This window comes from Pezoporus occidentalis, unplaced genomic scaffold, assembly GCF_034315485.1.
Source record: "Pezoporus occidentalis ecotype Australia unplaced genomic scaffold, CSIRO_AGI_Poc_V1 ctg4, whole genome shotgun sequence".
Taxonomy (NCBI): Eukaryota; Metazoa; Chordata; class Aves; order Psittaciformes; family Psittacidae; genus Pezoporus; species Pezoporus occidentalis.
The window spans coordinates 18034024-18061449 of record NW_026915724.1 but is presented as its reverse complement, the minus strand read 5'-3'; the positions used below and the strand labels follow the sequence as shown (position 1 = coordinate 18061449).

Genomic DNA, 27426 nt, shown 5'->3' with positions numbered 1-27426 from the left:
CACGAAACATTTCATATCCCTGTTGCTGCCTGGGTACCCAGATCCCAAGAAAAGCCAAATCAAGACCCTGTGAATTCACACTGTTTTTTAAACAGAGGGCACATTCTGGATTGTGGCTTACTGGTGCAACTCTGTGTGGAAGGTATAAAGATACCACACAGCAAAAACATTTATGGCACTTCTTGCTAGCGTATGTCCCCCCCCCAAGAACTGAAGCAAGTGTCTGAATTATATGTTCCAGAAAATCTGACAGGGAAAGCTTGAGCATATCCATAGTAAAATTTGCTTGTTACTTTGCACACTGTGCTTTGAACAATGTGTTTTCCCTAATGGAGTGTTATAAAAAACACCCCACATTTGTGCAAAAAAACCACCCCAACTTTACAGATGTTTGCTAGATGTTGCTTTAAAGAGAAATGTCTTATGGGGATTTGTGGGTGGGATTAGACCTAAATGAAATAAGAGAGTGCAAAGAGAATTTCTGCCATCAATGATGTTAATTTTATTTGAACAGCAAGATGTGCGTAAGTGGTTTTATTTTTATTAATACATGATGCTGAGTTTTGAACAGTACTGTACTCAAACATTTAACAAATATAATGCTCAACACATTGTTTATTGCTCATTGTTTCTGTATGAACATAAAAACTGGAAATGAATGTAGGAATAAATAAGGCACCCTACTAATATGCTGTTTCATATACTGCAGTAACATGCACAAAATGCCATTTTTCTTTTACAAGTCTCTTGTCTCATTTTCCTTATTAGAGAAAAAAGAAATTAGACTTTGAACAAGGGCTAATGCCTGTCTGAAAAGTCAAAACTTGAAAGCACTTTCTGATTTTTTTAATGTAACCTCCCACCTTACAAAACCAGCTTTCATGTAGCATGTCCCAATTTCTTTTTCTAAAGGCAAAAAGTATTTTTGTTCTTCCCTGGCTGTTACTAGGAGACATGCCTGGCAAAAAAAGGGCTGTTCACGTACTGCTTGAGACAAAAGATCCGACTCACTTTTTATATCCGCATTTTCTTCTCATACTGACCCCACTCAAAAGATAAAAATGCAAAGGCATCTTTACTGACTTATCTTGTGTGGCTGGGGCAGGATCAGTGATCGGCATGAAGTGGGAGCTCCATAGAAGCTGCTTAAAAGCCTTTTTTGTGATTTCAGTATGCCCTAGATTTGGACTTCCCATCCACTTCAGAATACATTCTGTCCAACTGTCCCTTCTGCTCCAAGGTCCATGCTGGCTCTCACTCTATTTCAAGGCTGAGGAGCTCAGTGACACCCTGGTCAGCCTCACAAACTCATAAGCCTCTAGGGCAGAAATCACTTTGCAGAGGCTTCAATGATTTCACAGCCTATTGGTGAAGTGCTGACAAATTATCAGATGAACAAACCATAAAGATGGGGCTCTGACCCCCATCCCAGCTTTAGCTTTCTTTAAGCAGTCTGTTACATTCTTAGAGGTTGCATGAGAGACAAAGGGTTTGGATAGCTCTCTTTTTCCTTTCTTTCCTTTTTTTTTTTTTTTTTTAAAGTGGATTATCTCATAATTTCTTGATTTTTTTTTTCTAATGTTTCTTCTTTAAAACTGAAATGTTATTGCAGGGTAATATAAACATAACAGATGGAATCACAGCTTACCAGTTATGAGGTATGTATTACATATATGACAACACAAGCTTTACCTGAACTTAGAAATGCAAGAAGATGTCTTTAGTTACAGAAGTTATTACAGTACTGTTTGAAAGGAATCTTTTGGTTATATGTAAACACTATAAATTAGCTGTTTAAAAATAATCATGTAAGACAAGTATGACATTGACACAGTTTAAAAAACAATAGCTAGCCCTAACTCTGAATACTTTCTGGGCAGAAGAGCAAAAGCAGGTTATCAGTCTAATCCTATGGAATAACATGCTGAAATTTTGACTTATTTGAAGAATCAGTGCTGCTTTGTTTTCCCTCCTCCTTTTGTTTTCCTATTTTAAGATTTTCACCATTAGTGCCCTAAGGAACAGGCCAACTTGTGCTATGCATGACAGGATAATATATGCTATTTTGAGTGTTGCCATTCCAATATTAAAAGCCATCTAAATTAAGTCTCCTAAATATGTACTGGTTTAAATTAAAATCCATAGGAATTATAATCTGCCTACTTGATGGTTTCGGTTAAGTGCAACTTGATGCATGTGGAATGCTGTTTCATTTAAGATCATTCTTAGTAAGGCATATTAAAAATAAATATAAAAGTGACAACATAATATTTAGTCTCTTGCTACAAAATCTTAGGCAAAAATAGTTTTGCATGTAGTAATGGACTTTATCCATTTGCTGGCTTACAGGAGTTAAAATTTGTGCATTAAGCTTAACTGCCCTTGTCAGAATGTGACACTGAGCTAGAATAGTGGTCCAAATCTACATGCTAAAGATTTTATTTCCATGCTCGAACATAGCTTGCACAAACTGCTTGAAGACTCTGTCCATGTAAGTGCACTTCCTTGGCCATATTCCTTCCAGAAAACCAATATGGCCTCCACACGAAGTCAGAACCAAAGCAATGTTTGCGTTTTGTTTGGCAGTTTCTACTGGTATAGCTAAAAGAGGGGAGAAAATGTTTTAAGTCCTTATCCTTCTAAGAAGTGCCAGCCACTGAATAATTTCTCTTAAACATTTCTTGTAATATATGTGACTAAATATGCACATTAACATATGCTTAAATGAACTGCAGGACATAGAACCGTATCTGCATTAAAAGCCTTTGCCATTAACTCACCTTCTCTGTATGATTTTTATGGCTGTTGTAACAGTTCCAGCTTCAACTTTCTTTCAGCCTCACTGATAGAACAGCACTCATGTTAATGCACATTCATGATTTGGTATAAATAGTGTAAGTGAAAGGACAATGAAGCCTGTAGCGTTCAACCTGTGTTTCAACATTCAGCTTTGGAAAAACTGAGAAACTGGAAGCCTAATAGTGAATCCCATTCTTTTTGTAGGAGACTGCAAACATAAACCTTTTAATGTCATTAAGATTTTTGTCTGTAAGATATCGTATCAGATGATATTAAAGATATCCTGGGTTATCATTCTGTATGATTCACAAGACTTTTAGATCTGTATGTTTAGGCCACACTATGCAAACACAGTGGGAAGGCAGTTCTTGCCCTCAGTAGTTCATAATCTAATATGAAAGGTAAGCAGAAACAGAGGAAGGGCAAACAACTGCACAGAGAACTGCACAGAAAGGTTACTGGTTCTCTACTGAATAGTGACAGCTAGAAAATTATTTAAATTAGGGTTTGGATTATTAGACCAGAACCTACAAGGATTTTTCTCTTGCTGGGTTAGTTTTCAGCTGATTCAATGCCATCTTCTGGGCAATTCCCTTTGTGACAGAAAATAAAGGTCAGAAAGGGGAGACTGATGACAGGGAAAGGATATGACTTTTATATGTCAGAATAATAAAAGGGGAATATACTATTAGAATGCCATAATATTTAATTACAATAATTTATAATTATACATAATATTTAATATGACATACATAATAAAATATTATGGCATGTATTTTCTTATTTCTTTATCATGTTTGAAATACAAATGGCATTTCAGTGTGATGGGATGACCCTATTATCCGATTAACTGGCTGGCACAACAGTGCAGCTTTATTGGGCTGTGGCATTTGCATTCTTGATGTAAAAACTATTTAAGCAAATTCCTCTGGAGTTTTAAGTATGCAAAATATACACCTGAACAAGCAGAAATCTCTATGTTTCAGTAAAGAATCCCTTTCAAAGTTCCAGTTTTCAAATAGTAACTACATGAAAGGGAAAAAAATAAAAGTCATACAGATTTTTTGATTATTCAGGATTAAAAGAAAAAACAACAGCAAAAGGTGCTTTGTCCAGACAGAAGGGAGTAGCAGGAATTTCACTGGGTTGTGTAAAAAAGGTTATGATTCCCCAAGAGAACAAATCTGATTTTAGGTCATACCCTGCTGAAGTAAAAATGCCTTGGCACTACAACACAAAGCAGTGAGTTATTCCCAGGATTGCTACTGCTGCCTCAGTTATTTTAAAGTATATTTTGAAGAGCAATTTTTAATCAGATTTTTTTTTTGGGAGGGGGGAGGTAAGAGGTGTCAGTTGTCCACATCCCTTTCTGACTGAACTTCCCTCAGATGCATCCCCCCACGCTCCTGTTTCTCGGATTCTGCTTTTCTTCACCCCTTTATACATTTGCTGTTTCAAATATCCGCCATCCCTGTACATCACTACTTTCCTTATAGGCGAGTTCCTTACTTTGATTCAGATTCTGGCAGAGCTGTTGGTGTGTGCTTCAGATGCCCATCTGCCTTTGTTTTCAGCCACTAGCGTAAGAGCATGGCACCCATTCCTTACCAAAGATGGACCCCCAGCCAGAGTTAAGTCACAGGGGATCTTGAATGCAATGACTGTAGGGAACAGATGTGCAACTTAAAATAGATCAGGGTCAGGGGAGCAGTCTGCACCTCAGAAGTCATCACAGTGCCTGGAACAATGCATTCTTTTCCGCCCCAGGGCCTCAGCACGGATGCTAAACCAATGCATACGCAGCACCTTAAGTGTCTTTTGATAATGCGTTACAAGGTTTTCTGCCCATAAGGTACTTGACTGTGCCCTGAACAGAGCACAGACTGAGCTCCAGAGAGCAAGGGGTATTGTCGGGCAGAGGGTGTGTACTTCTTTGCTACTTGGTGATACTAATTTCTTCCACTATTTCTCTCACAGTTGCATGTGTGTAAGCAATTTATAGGTTCCAGCATTTAGTAAGTGATTCTGATTCTTTACCAGGTTGAAGAAACTGTGCTTCTCACTGTCTCTACAAGAAGTCCTTGACTTTTCCTTTGTTAGTGGGAAAACTGAAAATGGTATGTGCATTATCGAGGCCTTTTAGAGCAATACTGAGGCAAGACTAAAAAGAAAAGTCAATGAAATAAATGCTTACAGCCTGTCAGCCTGGACTGGGGAACAGAACAGGGTGAAAACAAGCGATGCAAAAAACAACATGTTATTTCTTGCAATATAACAGATGCATCATTTTCAGACTCCAAACTCAGCAAATGCTTGTCTGGAGTTTTGCCCGAGTTAATCTGCCCAGCAATCTCTGCTCTGGCTCCCTTGGATGCTGTAGATGTACACGGCCATGTACAAAGACGGTGACTACGATTCGTGTCAGCTTCTGCTGGTTGCATGGGAATTTGCCTACTTATTTCTACCAAGCTGTCTGCTCCTCTTCCCTCTAGTAGCATGTGGGCCATGTTAAACAGAACCCTGATAGGGAAGTGGGGATCAGACTCAAGCCTGAGTCCCCCATTCCTGCTTCAGACAATGACTCACATCTGTCTCCCTGGTCACCGAGGGGACTAATGAATAGGCCTATATGCAAGGGAATGGGGAAGAATGTGTGAGGAGAGACAGACTTGTTCTCCAAGAATCAGAGATAACATGACAACTCCATCAATTCTAATGGATTTTGGATCAGCTGCATACTGGCCCAAACACACCTCTTCACTACCTGAGATTGTGCAAAAACATGATGCTCATTCACCTTTGTGAGGCTAGTATCAAAGCGTAGAGAGACGTATCCTTTACTGTAAGAAAGTGCTTTCCTGGGGGTATGGAAAGGAGGTGACCATAAATGTCTCCTCTGCTGTGCCAGCCCAGCTGGGGAAGCCCTTACAGGCAGTGCTCACTGTGACCTCTGCATTCAGAGGTTCCCAGCATAAGGATACCTCCCGAATCAGTTTGCTGGTGGTAAATTATTCATTCCCAAACTGATGGGCAATACTGCAGTGGGTGCAGTGTGCTGCCTGTCTCTAAACAGCTACAGCAGCTCTCTCCTAGAAGCCCACCAGCACTAGGATGCTGGTTATTTCTGTGCAGGTAAGGTGTAAGCCACGCACAGGTCTGTATGAACATCATCTTCCCTGTCCTGAAGTTCTCCCTGTTGTAATTAACATGCATTTACAGCAGAATTCTGCCACGGATCATTGCTGTCATCACACAAGCTGCAGCACTGTGCTGAATATGCAGTCATCTGCTGCCATCCGCAGTGAGGATTTTTCATAGGTGCCAAGTTTGACCTGCTGTCACCTCTCTGCTCTCACCTCCCCTGTGGTGAACAGGAGAGCCTGCCCTTGCACAGCCTGTCTTGATATAGTTGTATGATTCATCCCCAGCAGTGTTTCTTGCTCTGCAGCTTCTCAGGAGAGAAGTGAGTGTGTTGTGCTGCTCTCCAGTGCTAAAATGCAAATGATGCTTGGTAGTCGTGCAGTACTTTTCTAAAGGCTGTTCTAGGGGCTGCTAACCATCCACAAATAAACCTACAATGCAAGAGAGCAAATTTTGCAATGTAAAATGCCATCCAGAGGGAACTTGACATGCTTGTAAGGTGGGCTGATGCCAACCTCATGAAGTTTAACCATGACAAGTGCAAGGTTCTACACCTGGGTCGGAGCAATCCCAGGCACAGCTACAGGTTGGGCAGAGAAGAGATTCAGAGCAGCCCTGAGGAGAAGGACTTGGGGGTGTTGGTTGATGAGAAAATGAACATGAGCCGGCTTCAGTGTGCGCTTGCAGCCCAGAAAGCCAACCGTATCCTGGGCTGCATCAAAAGGAGCATGACCAGCAGGTCGAAGGAGGTGATCCTGCCCCTCTACTCTGCTCTTGTGAGACCTCACCTGGAGCATTGTGTGCAGTTCTGGTGTCCTCAACATAAAAAGGACATGGAACTGTTGGAACAAGTCCAGAGGAGGGCCACGAGGATGATCAGGGGACTGGAGCACCTCCTGTATGAAGATAGGCTGAGAAACTTGGGGCTGTTCAGCCTGGAGAAGAGAAGCCTGCGTGGAGACCTCATAGCAGCCTTTCAGTATCTGAAGGGGGCCTATAGGGATGCTGGGGAGGTACTCTTCATTAGGGACTGTAGTGACAGGACAAGGGGTAATGGGTTAAAACTTAAACAGGGGAAGTTTAGATTGGATATAAGGAAGAAATTCTGTACTGTTAGGGTGGTGAGGCGCTGGAATGGGTTGCCCAGGGAAGTTGTGAATGCTCCATCCCTGGCAGTGTTCAAGACCAGGTTGGGCAGAGCCTTGGGTGACATGATTTAGTGTGAGGTGTCCCCGCCCATGGCAGGGGAGTTGGAACTTGATGATCTTAAGGTCCTTTCCAGCCCTAACTGTTCTACGATTCTGTGATTCTATGAAACAGAGCAGTGGATGCAATGCACCCTAGAATATAGGATGGCATGCCAAAAGATACTACTGCTCATTTTTATCGTGTAATTTTGTACACATGTCTATTGACCAAAATGTGTACTGCAGTTTGATCCAGCAGGCACCGCCTTGTTATTTGTGATCACAGAATCACAATGTAAGTATGTATATGCAAAATTATGTCATGGAATTACAGAATCATAGAATGGTTTAAAGACCACCTAGTTCCAGCCCTGCTGCCATGGGTAGGGACACCTTCCACTAGACCAGGTTGCTCAAAACCCCATCCAACCTGGCCTTGAACACTGCCAGGGATGGTGCATCCACCTTGTTCAAAAAACAATCTGTTGTACATTCTTCGCAGAAAGCATTTTTTAAAAAAGGAGCAGAAAAACATACATGTAAAGCACCATCAGCTTAAATAAGTCACTGGCTTCAGACCTTCTGTTCCATTGTTTGATTGATTTCTCCCTGTTCCTTAAACTCTCACCCTAATTGTTCTCAGCCTGGCCATTCAGCCTCTCCAGCCAACTTAACTGTGCTGTTTACAAATAGGATGCAAAATAACACCTAAGAGCAATTACTCTAAGTCTGGATTCAGAGGGACAGAAAAGGTTTAAAGAGTTCAATAAAAACTATAAAGCTGAGCTTCAGACATGCACTTACTTGGCACAGTGGATCAGAAGGGAGCCAACATGTTACCTGGCTTCTAGGCCAGGCTTTTAGCCTGGGCACAACACTCACCAGTGGCAATTAGCTAAGCATTAGTATAGCACAATTTAAGTTGGATGCCTAATACACTGCTTAAAGTCTTTGAGGAAAAAAATGCCACTTCAGATGAAAAGTTAAATGTGAGGCTGATAATGAATCCTGTCATTCCATCTTCTTGATTTCTTTTGTACACAAAGTAAAAGGTTATATTACATCTTTCCTGAAGCGATGGCTCATTTAAATTAGTTAGGCGAGAGAAGTGCCATGCAATGAAGAAAGCATTTGTTTTCATTAGTTAGTATTATGCAGTACAGGGACTGCAACCCAGAATTAACCTGCTACAGATGCATCTGCTGCCAAGCTCTATGAACTTGAAACAGCAACATTAAGGAAGGACTGCAGATGAATTGTTTCTTCCTAATACTGGATTGAGATCAAAGGGCACATTTTCACAATATATTAAACAGTAATTACTGGGAAGTACAAACTGTACCAGAAAGTCACATGAGGAGAAATGATCAGGTAGCAAAAGGCAACAGAGACAGCATCTGCACTTTTTAAGGGAAGTCTCTCTATAGGTCCATATTGTATAGTGTCAAAACAGACTTGGGGTTGTAACTCTGTTACAGGAAGATAGATATGGCTGGCTTGATGAAGTATATTTAAACACAAAGGAATCCTGGCAGTTTTCTCCCTAGTGAGTTTTCTAGGCCTGTTTCACAGCTGTTGGAAGCTACAGCTGTCTACAACAGAGGTGGAAGGTAGCTTAAAAGCTGGTAGGTATTACTGGGACAGATGAGACATGAAATAACCAGTCCCCAAAGTCAATAAAGGCTGCAGCCTGGAGGAGAAGAAATGTTGTGGCTTTGAATCCATTACACAGCTGTGAGTGAAAACTGCCCCTGGTTGCCACAGGCTTACATATGTCCACACACTTTCAAGTCAGAAAAAACAAGCCAGTTACCAGAACAAAGTCACTTCCCAGACTAACACCAGCCCCTTGCATGTGCTAACATAAAACAGCCTGCAAAAGTGTCAAGATGAATAAACTCCAATAACTCATGGCACCAGCCATCATTTCTAAGCTGCTAACCAAGGTGCCCTGTGACTCCTGCCAGTGCAACGCTTCACATTGAGGGTGCACAGCACAAACAAAAGAGGAGCCAAGGATAGATACACGTAAGAGTCATGCTATTAACTGTAAATCAATATTGTCCCGGTGGCCCTTTTGAAGGTAAACTTGCCACCACAAGGACAACGGTTTAGAGCCAAAAGCATTCACTCTGTGAACAAGGAATAAATGAATGCCTATTCACCCAAACACTCCCATGGAGGAGGGCTGGTTAGAGTCACAGTTTAAGGGAGAATGGACAGTGACTACAACAGACTCTTAACACTTCTTGTTTCAGAAGTGCTAGTGCTCTACCTCAAATCCCCCTATACTGCAAAACTTCTAAAGCATTCTAACACGTTTGATACTTAATCTTTCACAAGAGACCATCCCTATAATCCACTGCTGACCAAGAGCTGTGCTTCTTTGAAAAACCAGCTTCAATGGAGATCCGCTACAGCTGTACTCTAGGGGAGCACTTGTGGCTAGCTGATCTACACAATCACAGAACTGTTGAGGCTGAAAGAGACCTCTTGAGATCATCTAGTCCAACCCCCCTGCTGAAGCAGGGTTACCTATAGCAGGTTGCCCAGGACTCCACCCAGTCAGGTTTTGATCCATCTATGGAGACAGAGACCCCACAACCTCTCTTTGCCCATGTTTTAACTCTCACAGTTAAAAAAAAATGTTTCCTTGTGTTCAGATTGGATTTCATGGGGTGTGAATCAATGATTGGCTCTTGAGAGCTGGAGGTTATATTCTAAAATGAAGAGATAAGGGGATTGAGTATCTGCATTAGCTTTAGTCCAGCTAATACAGGTCCCAGTCCCTGTGATAATATTCTGGAAAAGGTTAACAAATCCCCCAGGGTCAGAGGCACACTGCCTAGTTCACTGCTGTTGTTACTTTTGCTAACTAGCTAGCTTACTCCTGCCACAGTTACTTTAGAACAGAAACCACTAAGTGAGCTAGAGCTAAACCCAGAGGTGAAGCCATTGTTCCCTCTCTAAGATACTTAATGGCAGAAGTATGACACAGCAGATGACCCACCTTGCAGTACTACAGGCAAAGCCATCCCCAGGGTCATAGCACCCATAAAAGTGTATTTTGAGAATCTCTAGTGTGGGAGAATACCTTCTTACTGGGTAGAAACAATCCCTTTATCATGACGCATAGCCAGATTTTATATCTGGACACAGATTTTAGAATCACAACCCCATCCATTCTCATTTCCAGCACATTACATGATCATAACAGAAAGAGCAACTGGCCAATTACAAGGAAATAACCAAACAGCCACAGAGGCTAGTAAATACAAAGGTACTAATTCTCTCTCAGAAAGTCCCTGAACAGCAAATTGTTAAAGGTAGGTGCAGTATTCTGGAAGAATGTTTCTATGTTTGCCCAGATCTTATTTTATTTTAAGCCTTTGTTTTAGCCAATGTAAAGAATAGGTATTTTGGCTAATCCGGAGTCACCATTTTCCCCCTCATATTTGGTGGCTGTCACCTCTTCATACTGTTCATGCATAACATGGATAGTTTTTATTCAAGAGGAGAAGAAATCAGACTCCTACTGCACTAAACTGCAGTGGGCCCTTTGTTCTTCATGTCACATTTGTCTCTAACAGGTCTTCAAACCATAATGTCTGTGCATGTGTTGTACATCTCTGCACAGGTAAACAGTACACACAAATACAGTCTCTTCCAATCCCTTCATTTTTCTGTTTGTTGTCCTAATCTGTTTGCCTGCTCACTCTGGTTTTATGACTCCTGCAAGAATCTCACTTGACTTTTGGCGGCAGAAGAAAACTCCCCTGAAATAAATCAAGTGTATAAACTTCATCTTTAAACGTGTCAGGTGTACACGGCTGAAGGCTGTCCCCTCAACCAGCTGTTCATTACAGTGGTTTTCCTCTACATTAGCTATTGTTACTCAAATACCATAACTAATAAACAGATCGTAGGGAAAAACATATCTTTTTAAGCAACAGAGTTTTGATCTTCAGAGCAAAAGCAGAAAACAGGGAGAAAACAGCTTTCAGCCTATCTGTTACTAGTTGATACTGTTTCACCTTCTAGTTAGATCCTTACTAATTTCAGTGTGCATCCTTCTAGGAGCTCACCTTGTCTATATTGCTTCCCTTACCCTAGATTTTTGCTTACATGCTAACTTACGTATTTTCTTACATTTAATTTTCAGGCACTGGAGGTGGCACTGAGATCAGCAGCTGAGGTTTTAAGGTCACATGAAACCTCAGCAATTCCCAGACATTCCTTTTAGGGACTGGACTGAAGAATGGCAACTAAAAAAATACTTTAATTGAGCTCTGAATGTCTGCAGTCAAGACATCTGAAGCACAGTTCCTCATCATAGGGTCTTTCTGTCCTTGGCAAATAGAAGTGGGTGCTTCTGAGAGAGGGCAGTATGTCTAGTATCATTCTTACATTGAGATAACTCACAACCTAAATGTGTATAGTTATTTCTTTTGACTGTAAAGAGCCTACTAATGGCGAATGATTGCCACCCCGTATGTTTCTGCATTCTGTAGTAATCAGGTCTCTCCATTATCAGCTGGTTTATATATGTCTGTGTCTTTTACATGTATCTTACACTGTAATTAAATTGCAAGACTGATCCATCTCTGGAGGTTTTCAATCCCATGTACAAGTAACATTTAAACACACCTCTACACACAGGCTCATTCTCAGACCTATGTAGTTTGTCTTAATGATCACATATACAGAAATACAGATTTTAAAAAGCCTAAACTTACCATGACCTGGTGAGAAAACATCATCCACAGAGTTTAGACATAACACTGGAATTCCTACTGACTTCAGCTTGCGACATGGGCTAGCATCTTCATAGTAATCGTCAATTGTACGGTAGCCAAACATGACTGAAGTGAACTGCTTATCAAACTCTCTAACAGTTCTAGCCTGAAGTACAGAATTCAAATAGGGAACTATGTCAGCATTTGGAAAACAGCATCCAGCTAAAGCAGAAGTAACATTTTCACATACCTTCATCACGAGATCCATATCAAATAATTTCTCCAACATTTGTCGATGCCTAAAAAGAAAAATTGAAGAGCTTGTTTTTCGTTATAGAAACCGATTTAAAACTCCTCTGCTTTACAGATATATTTATAAAAACAATTCCCTAATGATAACACACTTGGGTTTTAATTTTTTATCATATTAATATCTTTCTGGAATCCAAGAGCAGAAGAATTGTTCATTCATATGCAGGCACATCCAGCAACATAGTAAAAAGTCTCCATAAGCCACAAGAAAGATGTCAAAGATAAGAGAACTAAATATTTGGGAATACAAAATACATCCTAATTTTATAAAGCAAAGGATGAGCTAGTCCTTTCCATGCTTTTGCAATCAATGCCAACTTAAAAGAATTAGTGTAGATACATATGTACTCAAAGTCAGTATGTGCATGCCTAAAATAGTCTCAAAATCCATTCATTTCATCCATAAATACAGAAGTCTGCTGGTCTCGTGCCAAGTTCCTTGAGGAACAGAGAAATTTAGTCCTTCCTGCAAAGATCCTTTAGATTTCCAAACTTACAGAAGAATGCACACAGCACAGCTACGGAAAGTGCTGTTACAGCATTCATTTTGCCACTATTATTATACCTGCTGTAGATCTCATGCTAACATCCTTCCATCTTGCTAAACAGTTCACAATGCAACTCACCTGCTGATAGAGGATTGTAGGCAAGTAGTCAAGTAATAGTTGAAAAGAAGCCAGTTTAGTGGCTTCTCCAGAGATTCTACAGATTCAAAAACATTCCAACCCGCAGAGAAAATTGCAGCTGCCATTAAAGGAGTGTCTCTGCCAGTTTTGCCCAGGTAATTTAAAAGAAGCATGCTACAAACAGAAATGAAAAACAGAAACATATATACTATCAAATTGTTGGCTTCAATTTAAAGCAGATAAAACAATCAGCCATCTTTTTGTCTGGCTTCAACAGTTTCTTGTTATCAGCCCTACAGTTGTGCCTAATACTTGAAAAGGGTAGTCAGTGTCATTAACATATGACTCATGAAGTTTGCTTTCTCCCTCTACTGTCAGAGAGGAGCAGAGTGCACTGCGTAGGAGGTGAATAGGAGTGCCTTTAGAAATAGAGATGTACTAGCCTTATTTATATCACTAAAAGAGAGGAAGAGGTCAAATAAATGTATCTTACTCATGCAACAGGTACTCCTGAGTTATTAGTAAGTTTTGCCATTTTACAAGCTCTCAGTCTTCCTGATCTAATAAATCTGATTAGTGTGCCTGACAAATGCAAGCTGCCCCTGGCACACCTGCCTCACTATGAAGCTGTCTTTTGAGTTGAAGGTAAAGCCTTTAACCCACCTCACATGCATGAGAGAACACAGCTGTTCTTGAGCACAAAGTACGTAAAGAATGAAGTGCTGGATAATGAATAACAGTAGCAAAACAAAATCATGAGCCAAATAGGTGGCTTACATCTTGCCTTTCTGACCTATTGCAAATTACAGTCTCTACTGCTGATGTATAGTTGAGTGGAAAAAAGGGGAGAGTTCACCAATATGTAGCCCTTCAATTGCTGAAAAATTAAAATAGCAAGAAGAGAGTAAAAGAAAAATGCTAACAGAAAAGCTGTAAGTCTTGCTTTACTGCCTGAGGCCCCAAAGTTTACAACCAGCATCTTAATACCAAGCCTTTAATTCAAAACATTATGAGTTTCACAACTTAACACAACTTCCTGAGTCACCAGCACTTTGTACCTTGGCATCATCTACCATGCTTCAGAATACCTTTAGTAACCTTTAGCAAAGCACCATGAACCAGGTTGCTATCACAGATACTTTTGCCCTGCGCACCACCTACCAGATCATAGGACAGCAGTGCAAAAGGGAAACCAGTTTTTGGTACTAGAAAAGACTCGCCATTTGGTAGGAGCCAGCAAGAAAAGAACGGCAAACAGCACTTGAGAGTGGGCTCCTGCCATCAGCTCACACAGTTAAACCCAGTGAGAAAAGTCACTTGTGGCACATACTGGAATTTAGTAGCTACGTTCCCTCTCACCCGCAGAAGAGGAGAGACCTGTGAGTCACCAGTCTGTATATTGTAAGAACCATAAACCAATCAAAAATAGTTGCAGTAGTAAAGCAGCAAGTTCTCTAACAGAACTCACAGAATATATGCAGTAGAAAGAAGGTTTAGGAATCTTTGTTAGAAAACCAAGTCTCTTTCCAAAAAAATACATACTGAAGATCAATAAAACAAGTAGGCTTTCATTTACATTTACACATTTGTGAAGTGAATGTTTATTATTCTTCTTAGCTAGGCAACTGTGTCCTATATGGATTAACAGCCTATTAACTTCTGAAAAGGGAGAGATCATTATGACAAGTGGATGATGGTCAGAATATGCCTCCGGTGAAATCTCTGCTCCTGCTTAATTGAAATCTCTGCTCCTGCTTAATTTTAAACATACAAGTGCTCCAATTTATTTTGAAGTGTGGAAACAATCCCTGCATGGATGATTAGACTCTTCCAGTTTTCTGTACAATTAAGCATACGCTTTCTGTTTGTGATTCAGGACTTTAAAAACAGACTGGAGGAGGAAGGTGGAACATCTTGCCTAAAATCACCCAGTGGTGGCGGCGAGTTAAAAGCCAGGAACACAACACAAATCCCCTGTGCCACACTAACAGACTTCACCCCTATTTAGGATACGATAACTAGGTTAAGTCAAGGACAGAAATGACACTAAGGGCTGAATTGGTCTTTTGTACCAGTCACAGAACAGCTAGCTTCTAATGCATCTTCAGCTCTGAAAACCTGGTTCTTCACCTATTGCACCCCAGCCCTCTTAGTTCTAGAATAACACTGCACCATACACGAAGCTACCTATGAAGAACCTACTGTGCTTTAAATCTCTATCTCATCATTGAAACAAGTCTCTACAGCAGATGCTTCTTTGGCTTTCACCATTTCCAGTGAAACAAGTTTTTGCAATACATCATGTTATTTCATGTTTTGCATGCAAAACAGTCTAAGCTGGGGAGAGATAGCAGCCAAGTGAGATAAGAGTCAACAGGCTTGCTAACCTTGTGAAGAAGGGTTTAAAACTAGGTTTGTCAAGGGATGGAGAACAAAGCCTGAAGAGAAGTGAAGGCCTGGCAGGCCTTGATGAAGGGACAACATGACAGAGGAGGCTGTCACACTTCCCTGAGAGAGCAGCATGACTGCAGATCATCTCAACTGACAGCACATGCATGAACACCCAGAATGGAAAAAACATGAGGAATCAGAAGTCTGTGCATGGTGACAACAAGTTTATTAGATCCACAGAGACATGGAGGACTCACAAGCAGACAAGACTGTGCTACAATGGATGCAGACTCTTCATGAAGGCCTTGAAGACAAGGAGGGCTTGCACCTTTGCAAAGAAGCCATTTAAATGCACAGAACTTTTCCCTGGTGCAGGCTATAAGCCAATTCAGAGCTAACTGGTCAAAATCAGACAGGAGGCTAAGAAAGGGGATATTATGGTGGGCATTTGCTATAAATCTCCTGATCAAGAGGAGGAATTAGAGAATCCAAGTCTTTGGACAGCTAAGAGAGACTTCATAATCACTGGGCACAGGAGACTGTAACCATCCTGACATCAATCATCAAAGCAGGGCACAAGCAGACCAGATTTCTGGAGAGTATTGAGGACAGTATTTTGATACACAATCAATGACCCAAATGGGGAAAATGTTCTATGGGTCTGCTACTCACACATAAGGAAGAACCCGTCAGGTATGGGAAGGTGCAGACAGGTCTTGGCTGCTAAGATTATTCAATGGTGGATTTTAAAGATCAAGAGTAAGTGAGGAAGGTAATTAGCAGAATTACAACACTGGAGAGAGCTGACTTCAATTTGGTCAGTGATCTGGTCGGCAGGATCCCATATGAGATGGCCTGATGGGCAAAGGGGTCTGGGAGAACTGTCTGACCTTAAGGATAACTGAACATAAAGCACAGGTGTGGCACATCCTGATGTACAGGAAGTTGAGCAAGAGTGGCAAAAGAACACACAGAGGAACAAAAAACTCTTAACTGACTTCAAGGAAGCATCCTGAAGGTGGAAGGAGGGTGGGCTGCCTGGGAGAAACAGTCACTGTCCAATAATGCAGGGATACAGTCAGGAAAACTATAGTTCAGCTGGACTTGGAACTAGCAAGGGATATGCAGGACAACAAGAAAAAGGCTCCTGCAACAAGAAAGGCTTCTGTAAATACATGGCTACAACAACAACAAAAAAAAAGGCTCAAACAACATCCACTCCTTTCCCCTCATCAGTGAAGCCAGTCATCTCGTCATAGAAGGCAATCAGATCATTGGGGCATGCTTTGTCCTTGATGAATCTAGTCACCTTCTTACGCTTCATATGCTTGCAAATGGCTTCCAGAGGATCTTTTCAAACAACTGAAGTTAGGCTGACCAGACTTTATTCCCTCCTGGGACTGCTATTCAACAGAGCAGGGAACTCAGTGACAAAAGATTTGTAAAAAGTAAACACTACCTGTTTGGTCCCTGTGCCTAGTGGCAGAGTATGGGAGAATGAAATACTACTCATGGCAGAGGCAGATCAGGTTAGGACCCGGTTATGCAAACTGGGCATAGACATGTAATGGGACATGGTGAGGTGCACCAAAGCTCCAGAGGAGGCAGCCAATGTCATTGTAAGACTGCTTTCTATGACTTTAGAAAGGCTGCAGCAACTACGGCCTATTTCTGATGCCATCTACAAGAAAGGAAGGAGGAATAAATACAGGCTGGTGAGCCTAACCTTAGCACTTTGGGAATATCCTCTGGAAGCCGTTTTCAAGTATGCAAAGGTGAAGAAGGTGACTGGTCACAGCCAGCATGGATTTACCAAGGACAAAGCATGCCTGACCAACCTGGTTGCCTTCTATAATGAGCTGACTGCCTTCATTGATTAGGGGAAAGGAGTGGATGTTGCTTTCACTTTAGTTCAGCTTTTGACAATCTGCCATGGTCTCCATGTAGCCAAACTGGAGGGATACAGTTTGAATAGGTGACCTGCAGCACTCATGGAAAGCTGGCCAGACTACTAAGCTCAGAAAGCTGTGGTCAGGAACTTGAAGTCTAACTGGAGTGGCTGGACCAGATACTAGCAATGTTCCTCAGGATTCAATAAAGGGGTCAGCACTGCATAACACTTTTGTGAACTACATGATGAGATGGAATGCACCCTTAATAAGCTTACATGTCACATTGTGGGGAGTGACTGGTGAGCGGGAAGACAGGGCTGCCATGCTGAGGGACCTCAGCAGGCTGGAGAAATGGCCTGGCAGAAACCTCATGAAGTTCAACAAAGGTCGAAGTCCTGCACCTAGGGTAGACTGCTTTCTAGCAGCTAAGAAAGGCGTGGGCAAATGGAACGTGACTCAGCAAAACACCCTTACAGCAATGAGGACGACTGGTGACGTGCTGTGCTTTGTTAGTGAAAGCAAAACAAGTAGGTCTAAGGGAATTATTATTGCTTGTATCTGTCACTTAGGAGATTGTATCTGGAGTACTGTGCCCAGTTTTTGGCTTCCCACATGCTGACATAGTGGAGACATTCATATGTTGTCATCCTGAAGACACTGGCAAAATCCCAACACCACAAATGGATAAACATTGGCCTGATTTAAAAAGCTTCCAAGTTATTTATTTGATAATCACTAACTGTATTGTTTGAACAAATCTGTATTTGCCCCAAAGCTCCTATAAGTTGTTAGCAGATTAATGCCAATATATAAGGTGGTATCTGCCCACCCTCCATCAAATTTATCAGAAAGAAGGGGGAAGTCTCAGGAAATTACCACTGTGTCTGCAGTATTTCTAAGGGAAGCTCTCCTCTCCTATGATTTTCATCAAAGAGGCTATCTTAATATTTCTTCTAGCTTCTAGCAGTGATTTCTCTAAGAAACTGTGCTATCATTGTCTGTTCCAGGAGTCCTTTCTGGAGAGAAGCCAAGACACAGTAAGTCTTAATACCACATGCTGTTATCAACCCGTACTGGTTTCAACAACAATACTACTTCTTGCTTCAGAGCCAGACAGAACAGATAACCACACCTCTCCCAGCCTAACTTACCCACACACTGCAGAACCCAGAGAGAGGATAAATCTTGTCATTCCCAGAGGTTGCTAAGAAACATGGTATGATAGCTCTAGTTCCTTTTTTTTAATCCCTCTGTTCCACAGACAGCCTCCATAGTTCCCAAAGATTGTATTGCCCACCTGTTTGGAAGTCAATCTGAGTTTTCTGCCACCCCCCTTCAACTTCTGGCCAAATTCAACCTTCGCTGACAGTGAGCTGAAAGCCTTAAAGATACAAAGTTTCTACAGATCTTCTGAACATGAACTGCGGCAGGGAGACCTGAGTTAGCTGCAGTTCAGTGAGTGATGCAAGTATTGCAGAGTAGCAATTTACAGTCAGGCTACAACAGACTTATTTTGCAATCATAATTAAGCTAAGGCTCGTGTAACATAATACCTTACCCTCCCATTGAAACACCTGCTGCTATGAATGGAGCTGAGGGGTGCAAGCTGTGTACATGATGAATAACAGCCTCCAAATCCTCTGTGTTAGAGGCACAGTAGGTCCTTGGTGTCTGTAAGGAGTCAGAGGGAAAAAATGCCATCATAAGATTTTGTATTATCCTTTAAGGACAAAGCAATCTGAGCAGTGGATCATTTTTATAACAAGATAAATTTAGCATTTATCGTGAAGCTGTGCTAAACAGCAAATATAAACCCAAAGCACTTAATGAGGAGATGGAGGGGAGTTGTACTTGCCATCATTACAAAATAAAACAAGTGACAAATATCTTCAGTATCTGCAACCTCCAGGTCATTAGACAAAATCTGCAGACAGAGCAATGAGCTAAACTAGGCAGAACTACAGCAGAACTAGGTAGGCACCAGTATTTTTAAGATACCCTGGGGAAATGGAAACATATCATAATGGCTGCAATTTACAGAAGAGGAAGTTATAACAACAATTTACCATCTTCACCCACATTCAAATGCAAGAGAAAATGCTAGATTTCAAGTACTGCCAGCATTTGAAAAGTAACCAAAATTTACATTCTACACACAATACAAGCAAATAAATAGATAAATAAATTCACCAGTGCTGTTTACCTGATTTACTAAATCATTCTATTAACTAAAGCAATGAAACACTTATCTTATCTCTATCTACTATCAGTCTCTTCAAATCCTGAATCAAGATTTGGAATGACTTCCACTGCATCACTGAGATTTGGGTAACCCCTTCCCTGCTTTACAGGATAAGCACAGCTTTTGAGTCTCACCTCCACAGATACGTGCTACCGGCCACAATCTGGGGGACTATCTGGAGTAGTATAAGGGAGATAAATCCTTTTAGGAACCATAAGAATCACAGTAAAGTGAGGGTTTTTTTTCCTAATTTTCTAGTTTTCATCTACAACAAAAGAGAGCTTTTAATTACAGTTTTTACTAACATGTTAATGACTTTCACTTAACTATAGGAAGCAGCTATGTATGAACATTAAACTAAACAGAAAAATACTTAATTATGAGTTAATTGAATTTATTTGTTGCCTGAAGCAACAATGTCTTATAAAGAGGGGATTTTTTTAATTACTTTCAGCTAAAAAGCCTGGGTATTTGGGGGCAATTTTAACCAATCTCATTAGATGAAACTAATTACTTAAAATACACTTAACAAGAATATTGAAATGTTGAAGTCAAAGATTAAAAAAAAAAAGAAAGAAACACTAAATCTGGATAATTAAAACTGAAGATGGGTTTAATTTCTATTTATGTTGCATTTCCAGGTCTCATCCACATGAATTAAACTTCACTGTTTTACACCCAATTAATTAAAACCAGTGTGAATGTGGTTTATTTTAATTAAATTGCCAAGTTTACAAGGAAAAAGAGATTATTTTTGGTAACTAGGGTCTAATGTATTCCAAATGAAAGTGTATTTTGTTAAGTTTCTAAAACTAGAGAGATATCCTGCATTTTAACTTCATTTTAACAGTTAATTCCTGTCTACTCACTGTGTGAAGATATTTTACAACACCATCTTAGCTCTCGTTGGCTGTTGTCAATCTAATATTTGAGTATTCCATAAAAATATTTCACAGTCACTTTCAATAACCAATGAGAACAGCATTTAAAATTGATTCTTTAAATAGCTATCATTTGGTGTAAATTTGAACCTATTTTTAAAGAGTCTAGAAAGAGAACTACTGGCATGAGTAACTTCTACTGTGGTGCTCAATTATGATTCAAAATCTTTAACTAGGGATCTTATGTTGAATTGTAGAATTCCCTCCCCCCCCGCAGAAAATGTGGTAGTTTCAGCTGGTTTGCTTTGCAGTAAGATCTTATAAAGCTTAAAGATGTAAATCCGATTACAGTAAAATACACACAAGGAATCCAAACAAGAGATCTTTTCTCTCAGCAGTTCAGAAATTCATCAATAAGGACTCTGTGTGTCACAAAACTGCTTTGTAGATCCACCTCTAAAAGTATGCTGAAAACTCCTCTTAACATGGCAATATATGCATTGAAATGCTTTATCTGATTATGGGAAAATAATCTGAGCTTTTTTAAAGTTGAGACCAGGGTATTAAGAAAATACAAAACAATACCCAGTATTATGCACACTTATTCCAGCTGCAGAGCTGTCAGCAGAATGCATCTCAAGAAACAAAGCTTATTCAGCAATAAGTGCCTAGCTGCAGAAAATACTTAGTTTAGCTTCAAGACTTTGACGTTTTGCTAGTTAAATTTCCAAGCAAACATGGTATGTCTATCCCGAAGACAAAAAATGTAGCCAAATTTGGACTGCTGAGGAAAAAATACAGGAACACACATATTTAACTTTCAGGATACGGCTATCCATATAAATCTGGTTCATTAATTCAGTAACACATAATATGGATCAATTTTAATGGCACAACTTTTTAAACATATAAACAAATATTTTAAACTCGTATTGGCAATTGGGAAAGTAATTACAATTTCTCATGTTTGGATCTATATGTTAAAATAATGGGAGAAAATTACACTGATTGAATAGAATTTCTTGGATGTATCCATTTTAGATACTGTAGTATTTTTTGAAAAAAAAAGTGTAAGGATTGTTCATTTTAATATTACATATATTAATAATTTAAATTATTTCTTAAAATGACAGAGTCATAAAAATTGTGTGTTGACCAGTTGACCCCTTTGAGTTTTAGAATAAAAGATTAATATTGGCACATGATTGGTGTATCAGACTAGATTCTCTTCCCTACATTTTCAACATGAGTTTCATTTAAATCCAATTGTACAAATAGACACCTATGATTCCATATATAATGCTTGTGAGAGATGTTTATCTGAGAAGTCATCCTTACCAATAGCTCCTCACCAGCAATTCCCCGATTGTTAAAAACCACGCATCTAAAAATTGAGACAGTAAATTCAATTATACACATTGTTCATCCCACTAAAAAAAGATAAACACACAAAAACCCCTGAAAATACATAAAGAAAAATGAGCCAGTTCTATGAATAAATATTTACAGTCCTACAGATCCTAAACCCATCCTGATCCGTTTAGAACAACCTTTGTGCCAAAATGGAGTTTACTGAAGTCAGTGGGATTCTATATGAGCTCTGTGATTTGCCAGTCAAGGTCAGACTGCAGGATGAGAGCCCCAAGCTTTTACCTGAAAGTGGTAGCTGCATCTTGCTCTGCCTGCACTCTGAGCTGGCCAAAAATGAGCCATAAGCTCTGCCAGTGCAGGGCTGACCCTGAAGCAGTGCTCTGAAAGAGAACATCAGAGATCCCCATGTAGATGTCCTCCAAAGCTATATAACTGCATTAAATAGCACAAAATGCGTTCAAACAAAATTATAATGACAGTTGCATCTGAAGTGTCTTGGGGATGGGAATTTTTTTTCAGCTGGTATAGCAAAAGTTTCTGTTCTCTTTATGCTGGTAAGAGTCTTCAAATTTTCTAGCAGCATTACTGTGATTTAAGTATCTATGTTTTCTTAATAGATCTTACGTTTCGATTGCTCTTCTACCATTTCCACCTACAAAAATTTTATAAAATAATATAATATATACTTTTAGATGGGTTAAAGGCACGACAAATTACTTATTTTGGTATTTTTCTCAAATGTTGCTGTTTAAAAACAAGATTATAGCATTCTGTTGAAATCTGACCTAAAGCTCTCCTTTTTAATGCTATACCTTCTTTTCTTAGGTGATCAAATGCAGATATTTCTTTCAGGAATACTTAAAAAATTAATAGTAAGAATCTGTTGATTTGAGGGCTTTTCTCCTCTGGTACCTTTTACTGCTAAGTTTTAAAGTGGTTTTAAAAGTACTTTGAACTGCTACTTTACTTTCATAATTTAGTAAAGCAGTTATCCAAACCTCCAAACAGAAAAGAGGTAGTCAGACATGCAGATAAAAGCTCATATACATATTTGAAGAACTTATTATAGTCAGTACCAGAAGCCAGTCTGCAAAGACAAAATGTAATATTCCAAATACATATCCTGGAACAATGACAACTTACTTTGAAGCACAGCAGCAGCAATATGATTACATAAAGGAATTTACTCATCAACTAATCCACCTATTTTACCCAGCTCTGACCAGAAGCCTTAATAACAGAACTAAATTAAGCAGTGACATCTAAGAGGTAATGAACCTCTCCCTTCACCACCACCAGTAAGTGTAGGCTAGCTCTCCCTTTTGCAGCCATGAATTTGAGACTGCAATTCAAGCAATTTTCGCATTCAGAAGCCAACCTCCTCCAAGGCCTGCTGCCAGCAACCTATCTACACAAGTCTTCTTGGAGATGAATAAAAACCCCTTCTCTAGCAAGTGTAAAAGTAACATAAACACTGACATTATAATTCAAAAAGCAGCAGCAAAGGCCTATGTAGACTTAGCTTGCTGTCCCTGCAATCTCTGAGGCAAATCTGTAGATACTATAACAGCCCTTCTGAATGTACTGCTGTTACATAATTCTATTATTATTATTATTATTATTATTATTACTAGTAAGACTTTCTTACATAAACTAATGCCTTTAGACTTCATTTGCCTTAGGAAAAGCATCTTACACATATACATACTTATATTTGACCTTATTAGAAGAAGCAAAATACTGCCAATGAAATACAACAGTACCTATATCCCAGCATTTTGCTTTGATGGATCATGTGAAGAATGTAGGATTCCTTGCTCGTTCCTGTCAGGCCAGGCAATAACAGGACAGTGGGTCTTGTGCTGGCATCCGGATAATATAAACTGTCATTATTATCAAACCAATCCAATGAAATCTGTCCTCCATCTGCTGTTTTAATGAGCTCACTGAAAGGCACAGTTCAAGACAACACTGATTAGACTGAAAAATACATGCATACTGCTTACAGTGTACAAATTACCAGGTATGAATTCTGCATTTTAGTTATGTTTTAATACTCAAAGTGCCACCTAACTGGTTGTTTGCATGTTTACCATTCAGAAAGAGCCACACCTACAGCTGACATGAGTTAGTACTGTCAATTTGTGGTATAATTCCCATTTACAGTAAATGAAGACCTGGCCTCTTGTGAACTGCTGCTGATGCACTGGAAGCTTGTAACTAATGTGATTTTTGGCACTACCTTCTATTTTATATAGGTTTGCATACTGCAGATTTCCTTTGCATCATTTAAGAATGTTTTCATAGCACACAGGACAATGTGTTAAATATTTATCACATTTTTTTCTCTTTATCCAAAGGATGGCACCTTGTTATGTTTAAAACGTGGAACACAAACAGACGCACTACTGTATCTTTCACCCTGTATCTTCACAAACTTTGCTAGAATGCACTCTTAAAGCATGTATCTTGAGAATGTAACAAACATTATAATATCACAAGATGCTAGGCATGCATTAAACAATGACAAGAAGGTTTCATTCTTTTTTTTTAGAAACATACAACACATACCTGGCACTGAAGACATTGTATGAGAGAGTTTGTGTAGGAACTACCAAAATGTAAGACTACCTTACATTTGATTTTTCATTTGAAAGTATTGAAAGCACCTACTCCAGATTTTAAAGCTCCTCAGCCTTGTTGGACTCATTAGCTCAGCTTTGCCCTTTTTCAGTAATGGGAAATAGATGCAATGCTGGTGTGTACTGCCAACACAATCTCCAATGGTGCAAAATAAGCATTGCCCCATGGAACTATGTTTCTTCCCTCACAAACCTTGAAACAGAGAGTATACAAGAAGGGCTAGAAAAAGTGGACACGGCCGTACCATTGAAATGTTTCCTAGTTACTAAAACTAAGGGAAGCTCTTAAATGCTAAATCTATTCTACCACGCAAACAGAGCTGAAACAACTTGTGCTGTATCCAGGTTCCGGCGCATAAAAGTACTTCTTAGGTCTTGTGCCAAATGCCTCATTTGCCAGACTAAGTCTCATTTATGTGTGAGAGAGATCAGCTGAGGACAAACACTAAATGTAAGTTTCTTCTGTCTTAAAATTTAGACATCAAAGAATACAACATGAAACCCAGAGATAAAAGTTGCTCTGAAAATCCCAGAAGTTTTATATATTCAGAACAAGGCTGAAGTGGCCATGCTATGGTTAAGGTATAACATGTTGGTTCAAGGGACAAGATACAGTGATTGCATGATCTTTGCAAAGTGATGGCATTTAAACACCGTATTATTTGATACACCTGTGCTGCCATCTAGCCTGTGCTGCCATCTAGAAAGACCTCAAAAGGCTGGAGAAATGGGTTGACAGGAACTTTGTGTACAATGAGCAAAACCTGAAACACAGAAGGCTCCCTCTGAACATCAAGAAACACTTTTTCACTGTGAGGGTAACCCAGCACTGGCACAGGTTGCCCAGGGATGATGTGGAGCTGCCATTTCTAGGAATATTCAAAGGCTGTCTGGACATGGTCTGGGACAACTGGCTCTAGGTGGCCCTGCTTGAGCAGGGAGGGTGGACAAGGTGACCTCTAGAAGTCCCTTCCAACCTCAACTATTGTGTGATTCTGTGAACATACAACCATATCAGTTCCTATATTGTCACCAATATTTCAATGCTTGTCTGAAACTAAAATAGGGCCACTTGGGGACCTTGACCTTTTAAACCTACTATATATTGAATTCAGGTTAGACATGGTTCCAAGTCTATGATGGAGTTGTAAAAGCAGGCATAAAGTAAAAATCCATGCATGAACCTGAGCAGTGGTGGTACATGGGACACAGTCAGAGCAAGGTAACTGCTGGCTACCAAATCAATCACTTTCCAGAATAAAGGCACTTACTTCCTGTACTGTACTTGGGGTCTAGAGGTGATAAAGGGACGCAGGAGTGTTTGCATCCGACCTTCCCAGCACCAAATCGTGGGATAGTAAGTTTCTGTCACAACAGGGCAATACTCCTCAAGAAAGCGGCAGAAGCTGTCGTTGGTGGCCACCAGCTGGGGTTTCTAGGAAGAGAGACTACAGTCAGGTATGGGTATTCATATAAAAACCCCTAACAAATATAAATCAATAAAGAAAACCTTATTTAAAGCCTCTCCTTTCATGCTGAAAAGAGACAGAGAAACGAAAACCAAACCGAATCCCAAAATGCCCAACTGAAAAGTGAAACCCACTAAACATAATGGATTCTTTACCTATTTCTAATAACATGCTATTCTAGCTCTACTTTTACCAGCATTGTGTCTTTCACCGAGAAATCAAAACCATACTCACAGTAGGCAAAAAAAAAACAAAACCAACCCCCAAAAGTTTACTGAATCCATTTTCTCGCACTGCACAGAACTGATGCTTAATTGGCGTACTTTGTGCACCTGCAGTACCTATTTTAACCTGGTAGGACTCTCCTCCCATCTCATACTACAGTACAGAACTGCCTTGGTTACTCTAATAACACCCCGCATACCGAGATTTTTCTTGCAGCTTCCATTCGTAGACCACTTAACATGTAAATCCCTGTATACCAAAACGCTCACGTTTAAACAACTGCATTCCTTGAACTTCACTTTTATGCTGACTCTCCAACATGCAAGCATTAATAGGACAATAGATGCTTTGGAGAAAATGGTTACACATACACAGCAGCAGTGGCACATCCTCCCTTCATCTTCCTCCTCTGACCAAGATTAAGTACTCTTCTGATGAAGAGGAAAGCTATGTTCTCAGTGGCTCTGTGAAGGACCGTGGCAACACACATGCCTTCAACAATCACAAATCTTCTGTTACATGTATTTTCAGCCAATTAAGCATTGCCAACGAGGCATTCTCACCACAGGGCCACTTTAGATCAGGTCGGGTTCACTGTATCCAAGTAATTCGCTAATGCCTAATTCCTCTGTGAAACCACTGCTGAGGAGAAGATGTACAGGAGTGTCCTAGCCCCCAAAACACTGCGTTAGTGGTTACAAAGGTGTTTACAGTGGTACTGAAGGCAGACACAAGGACAACGAACTACTTTATCACCTGCCTTGTTAGTAAACCAAAGAGGTCAGGGGTTCGTTGTGGACGGGGGGCTCCTGACCTTCTTTTCCAAACGGTCGCCCCCAGCCAAGCTCTCCCTCTGGTACAGATGCACTTCGGGGACGCCCGCGGCAGGAGCCCCCTTCCCCTCCCGGGCTGGGCGCGACCAGGCGAGAGCTCCCTCAGGCTGCCCGGCCCTGGAGGAAAAGCCTCAGCGGTGGGGGCTGCGAGCCCGGCCCCGCGGCGGACACCGGCCTGCGCGGGGGGCGACCGGGGTTTCGGCCGGCCAGGACCCGGCGCGGCACCTCTGCAGGAACGGCTGCGAGTGCGAGGACGAGCGCCCTGCCCCCGCCCGGCCATTTCTACCCTGCGCGGGTGGGTCGCGGTGACCTTCGCGGGACGGTTCCCCCTTGGCGGGACACCTGCGGAGCCCGCCCCGCCGCCCTCCCGCTCACCTTGGCTATGCTGCTGAGGTAGTAGCAGGCGTAGGCGACGCCGAAGCCCAGCACAAGGGACAAGCCTACGCCGGAGCCGAAGAGCCCCACTCGGACCTGGCTCTCCAGGTAGAGGGACAGCTCCCTGGTCAGCACCTGCCAGTCCATCGCTCGGCAGGGCCGAGCAGAGCAGCGCAGCGCAGCGCGGCTGCCGCAGCCGAGCCCACCGCGGCACGGAGAGAGGGAAGAAGGAGGTGCAGGAGGCGCTGCCGTTCGGCTCCCCCTGCCGCGGACTGCTCCGCGCTGCAGCGCCGCCCCCCCGTAG

General features: G+C 40.9%; 1 protein-coding gene across 2 annotated transcripts; it reads right to left on the bottom strand.

Moving 5' to 3' along the window:
* Positions 1-478: 478 nt before the first annotated feature.
* ABHD3 (abhydrolase domain containing 3, phospholipase) lies at positions 479-27426 on the bottom strand. Of its 2 annotated transcripts, XM_062632852.1 has the most exons (9): positions 27123-27426; positions 25492-25655; positions 23342-23524; positions 21546-21591; positions 18643-18755; positions 12802-12975; positions 12114-12162; positions 11864-12029; positions 479-2601 (listed from the first exon to the last, which is right to left on the bottom strand). In XM_062632852.1, the coding sequence occupies exons 1-9, from the start codon at positions 27267-27269 to the stop codon at positions 2423-2425; spliced, it is 1221 nt and encodes a 406-aa protein (XP_062488836.1). In that variant the 5' UTR covers positions 27270-27426; the 3' UTR covers positions 479-2422. The 2 variants fall into 2 exon arrangements, with proteins under 2 accessions (XP_062488836.1, XP_062488837.1); XM_062632853.1 differs by lacking the exon at positions 12802-12975.

Coding starts and splice junctions, on each gene's coding strand:
- ABHD3 (XM_062632852.1), bottom strand. CDS start 27,269: ATGGACTGGCAGGTGCTGACCAGGGAGCTGTCCCTCTACCTGGAGAGC. Junction 23,525..25,491: donor CCCCAAGTACAGTACAGGAA/GTAAGTGCCTTT, acceptor TGTGCCTTTCAG/TGAGCTCATTAAAACAGCAG. Junction 2,602..11,863: donor TGTTTTCTCACCAGGTCATG/GTAAGTTTAGGC, acceptor CCCCTCTTTTAG/CTATACCAGTAGAAACTGCC.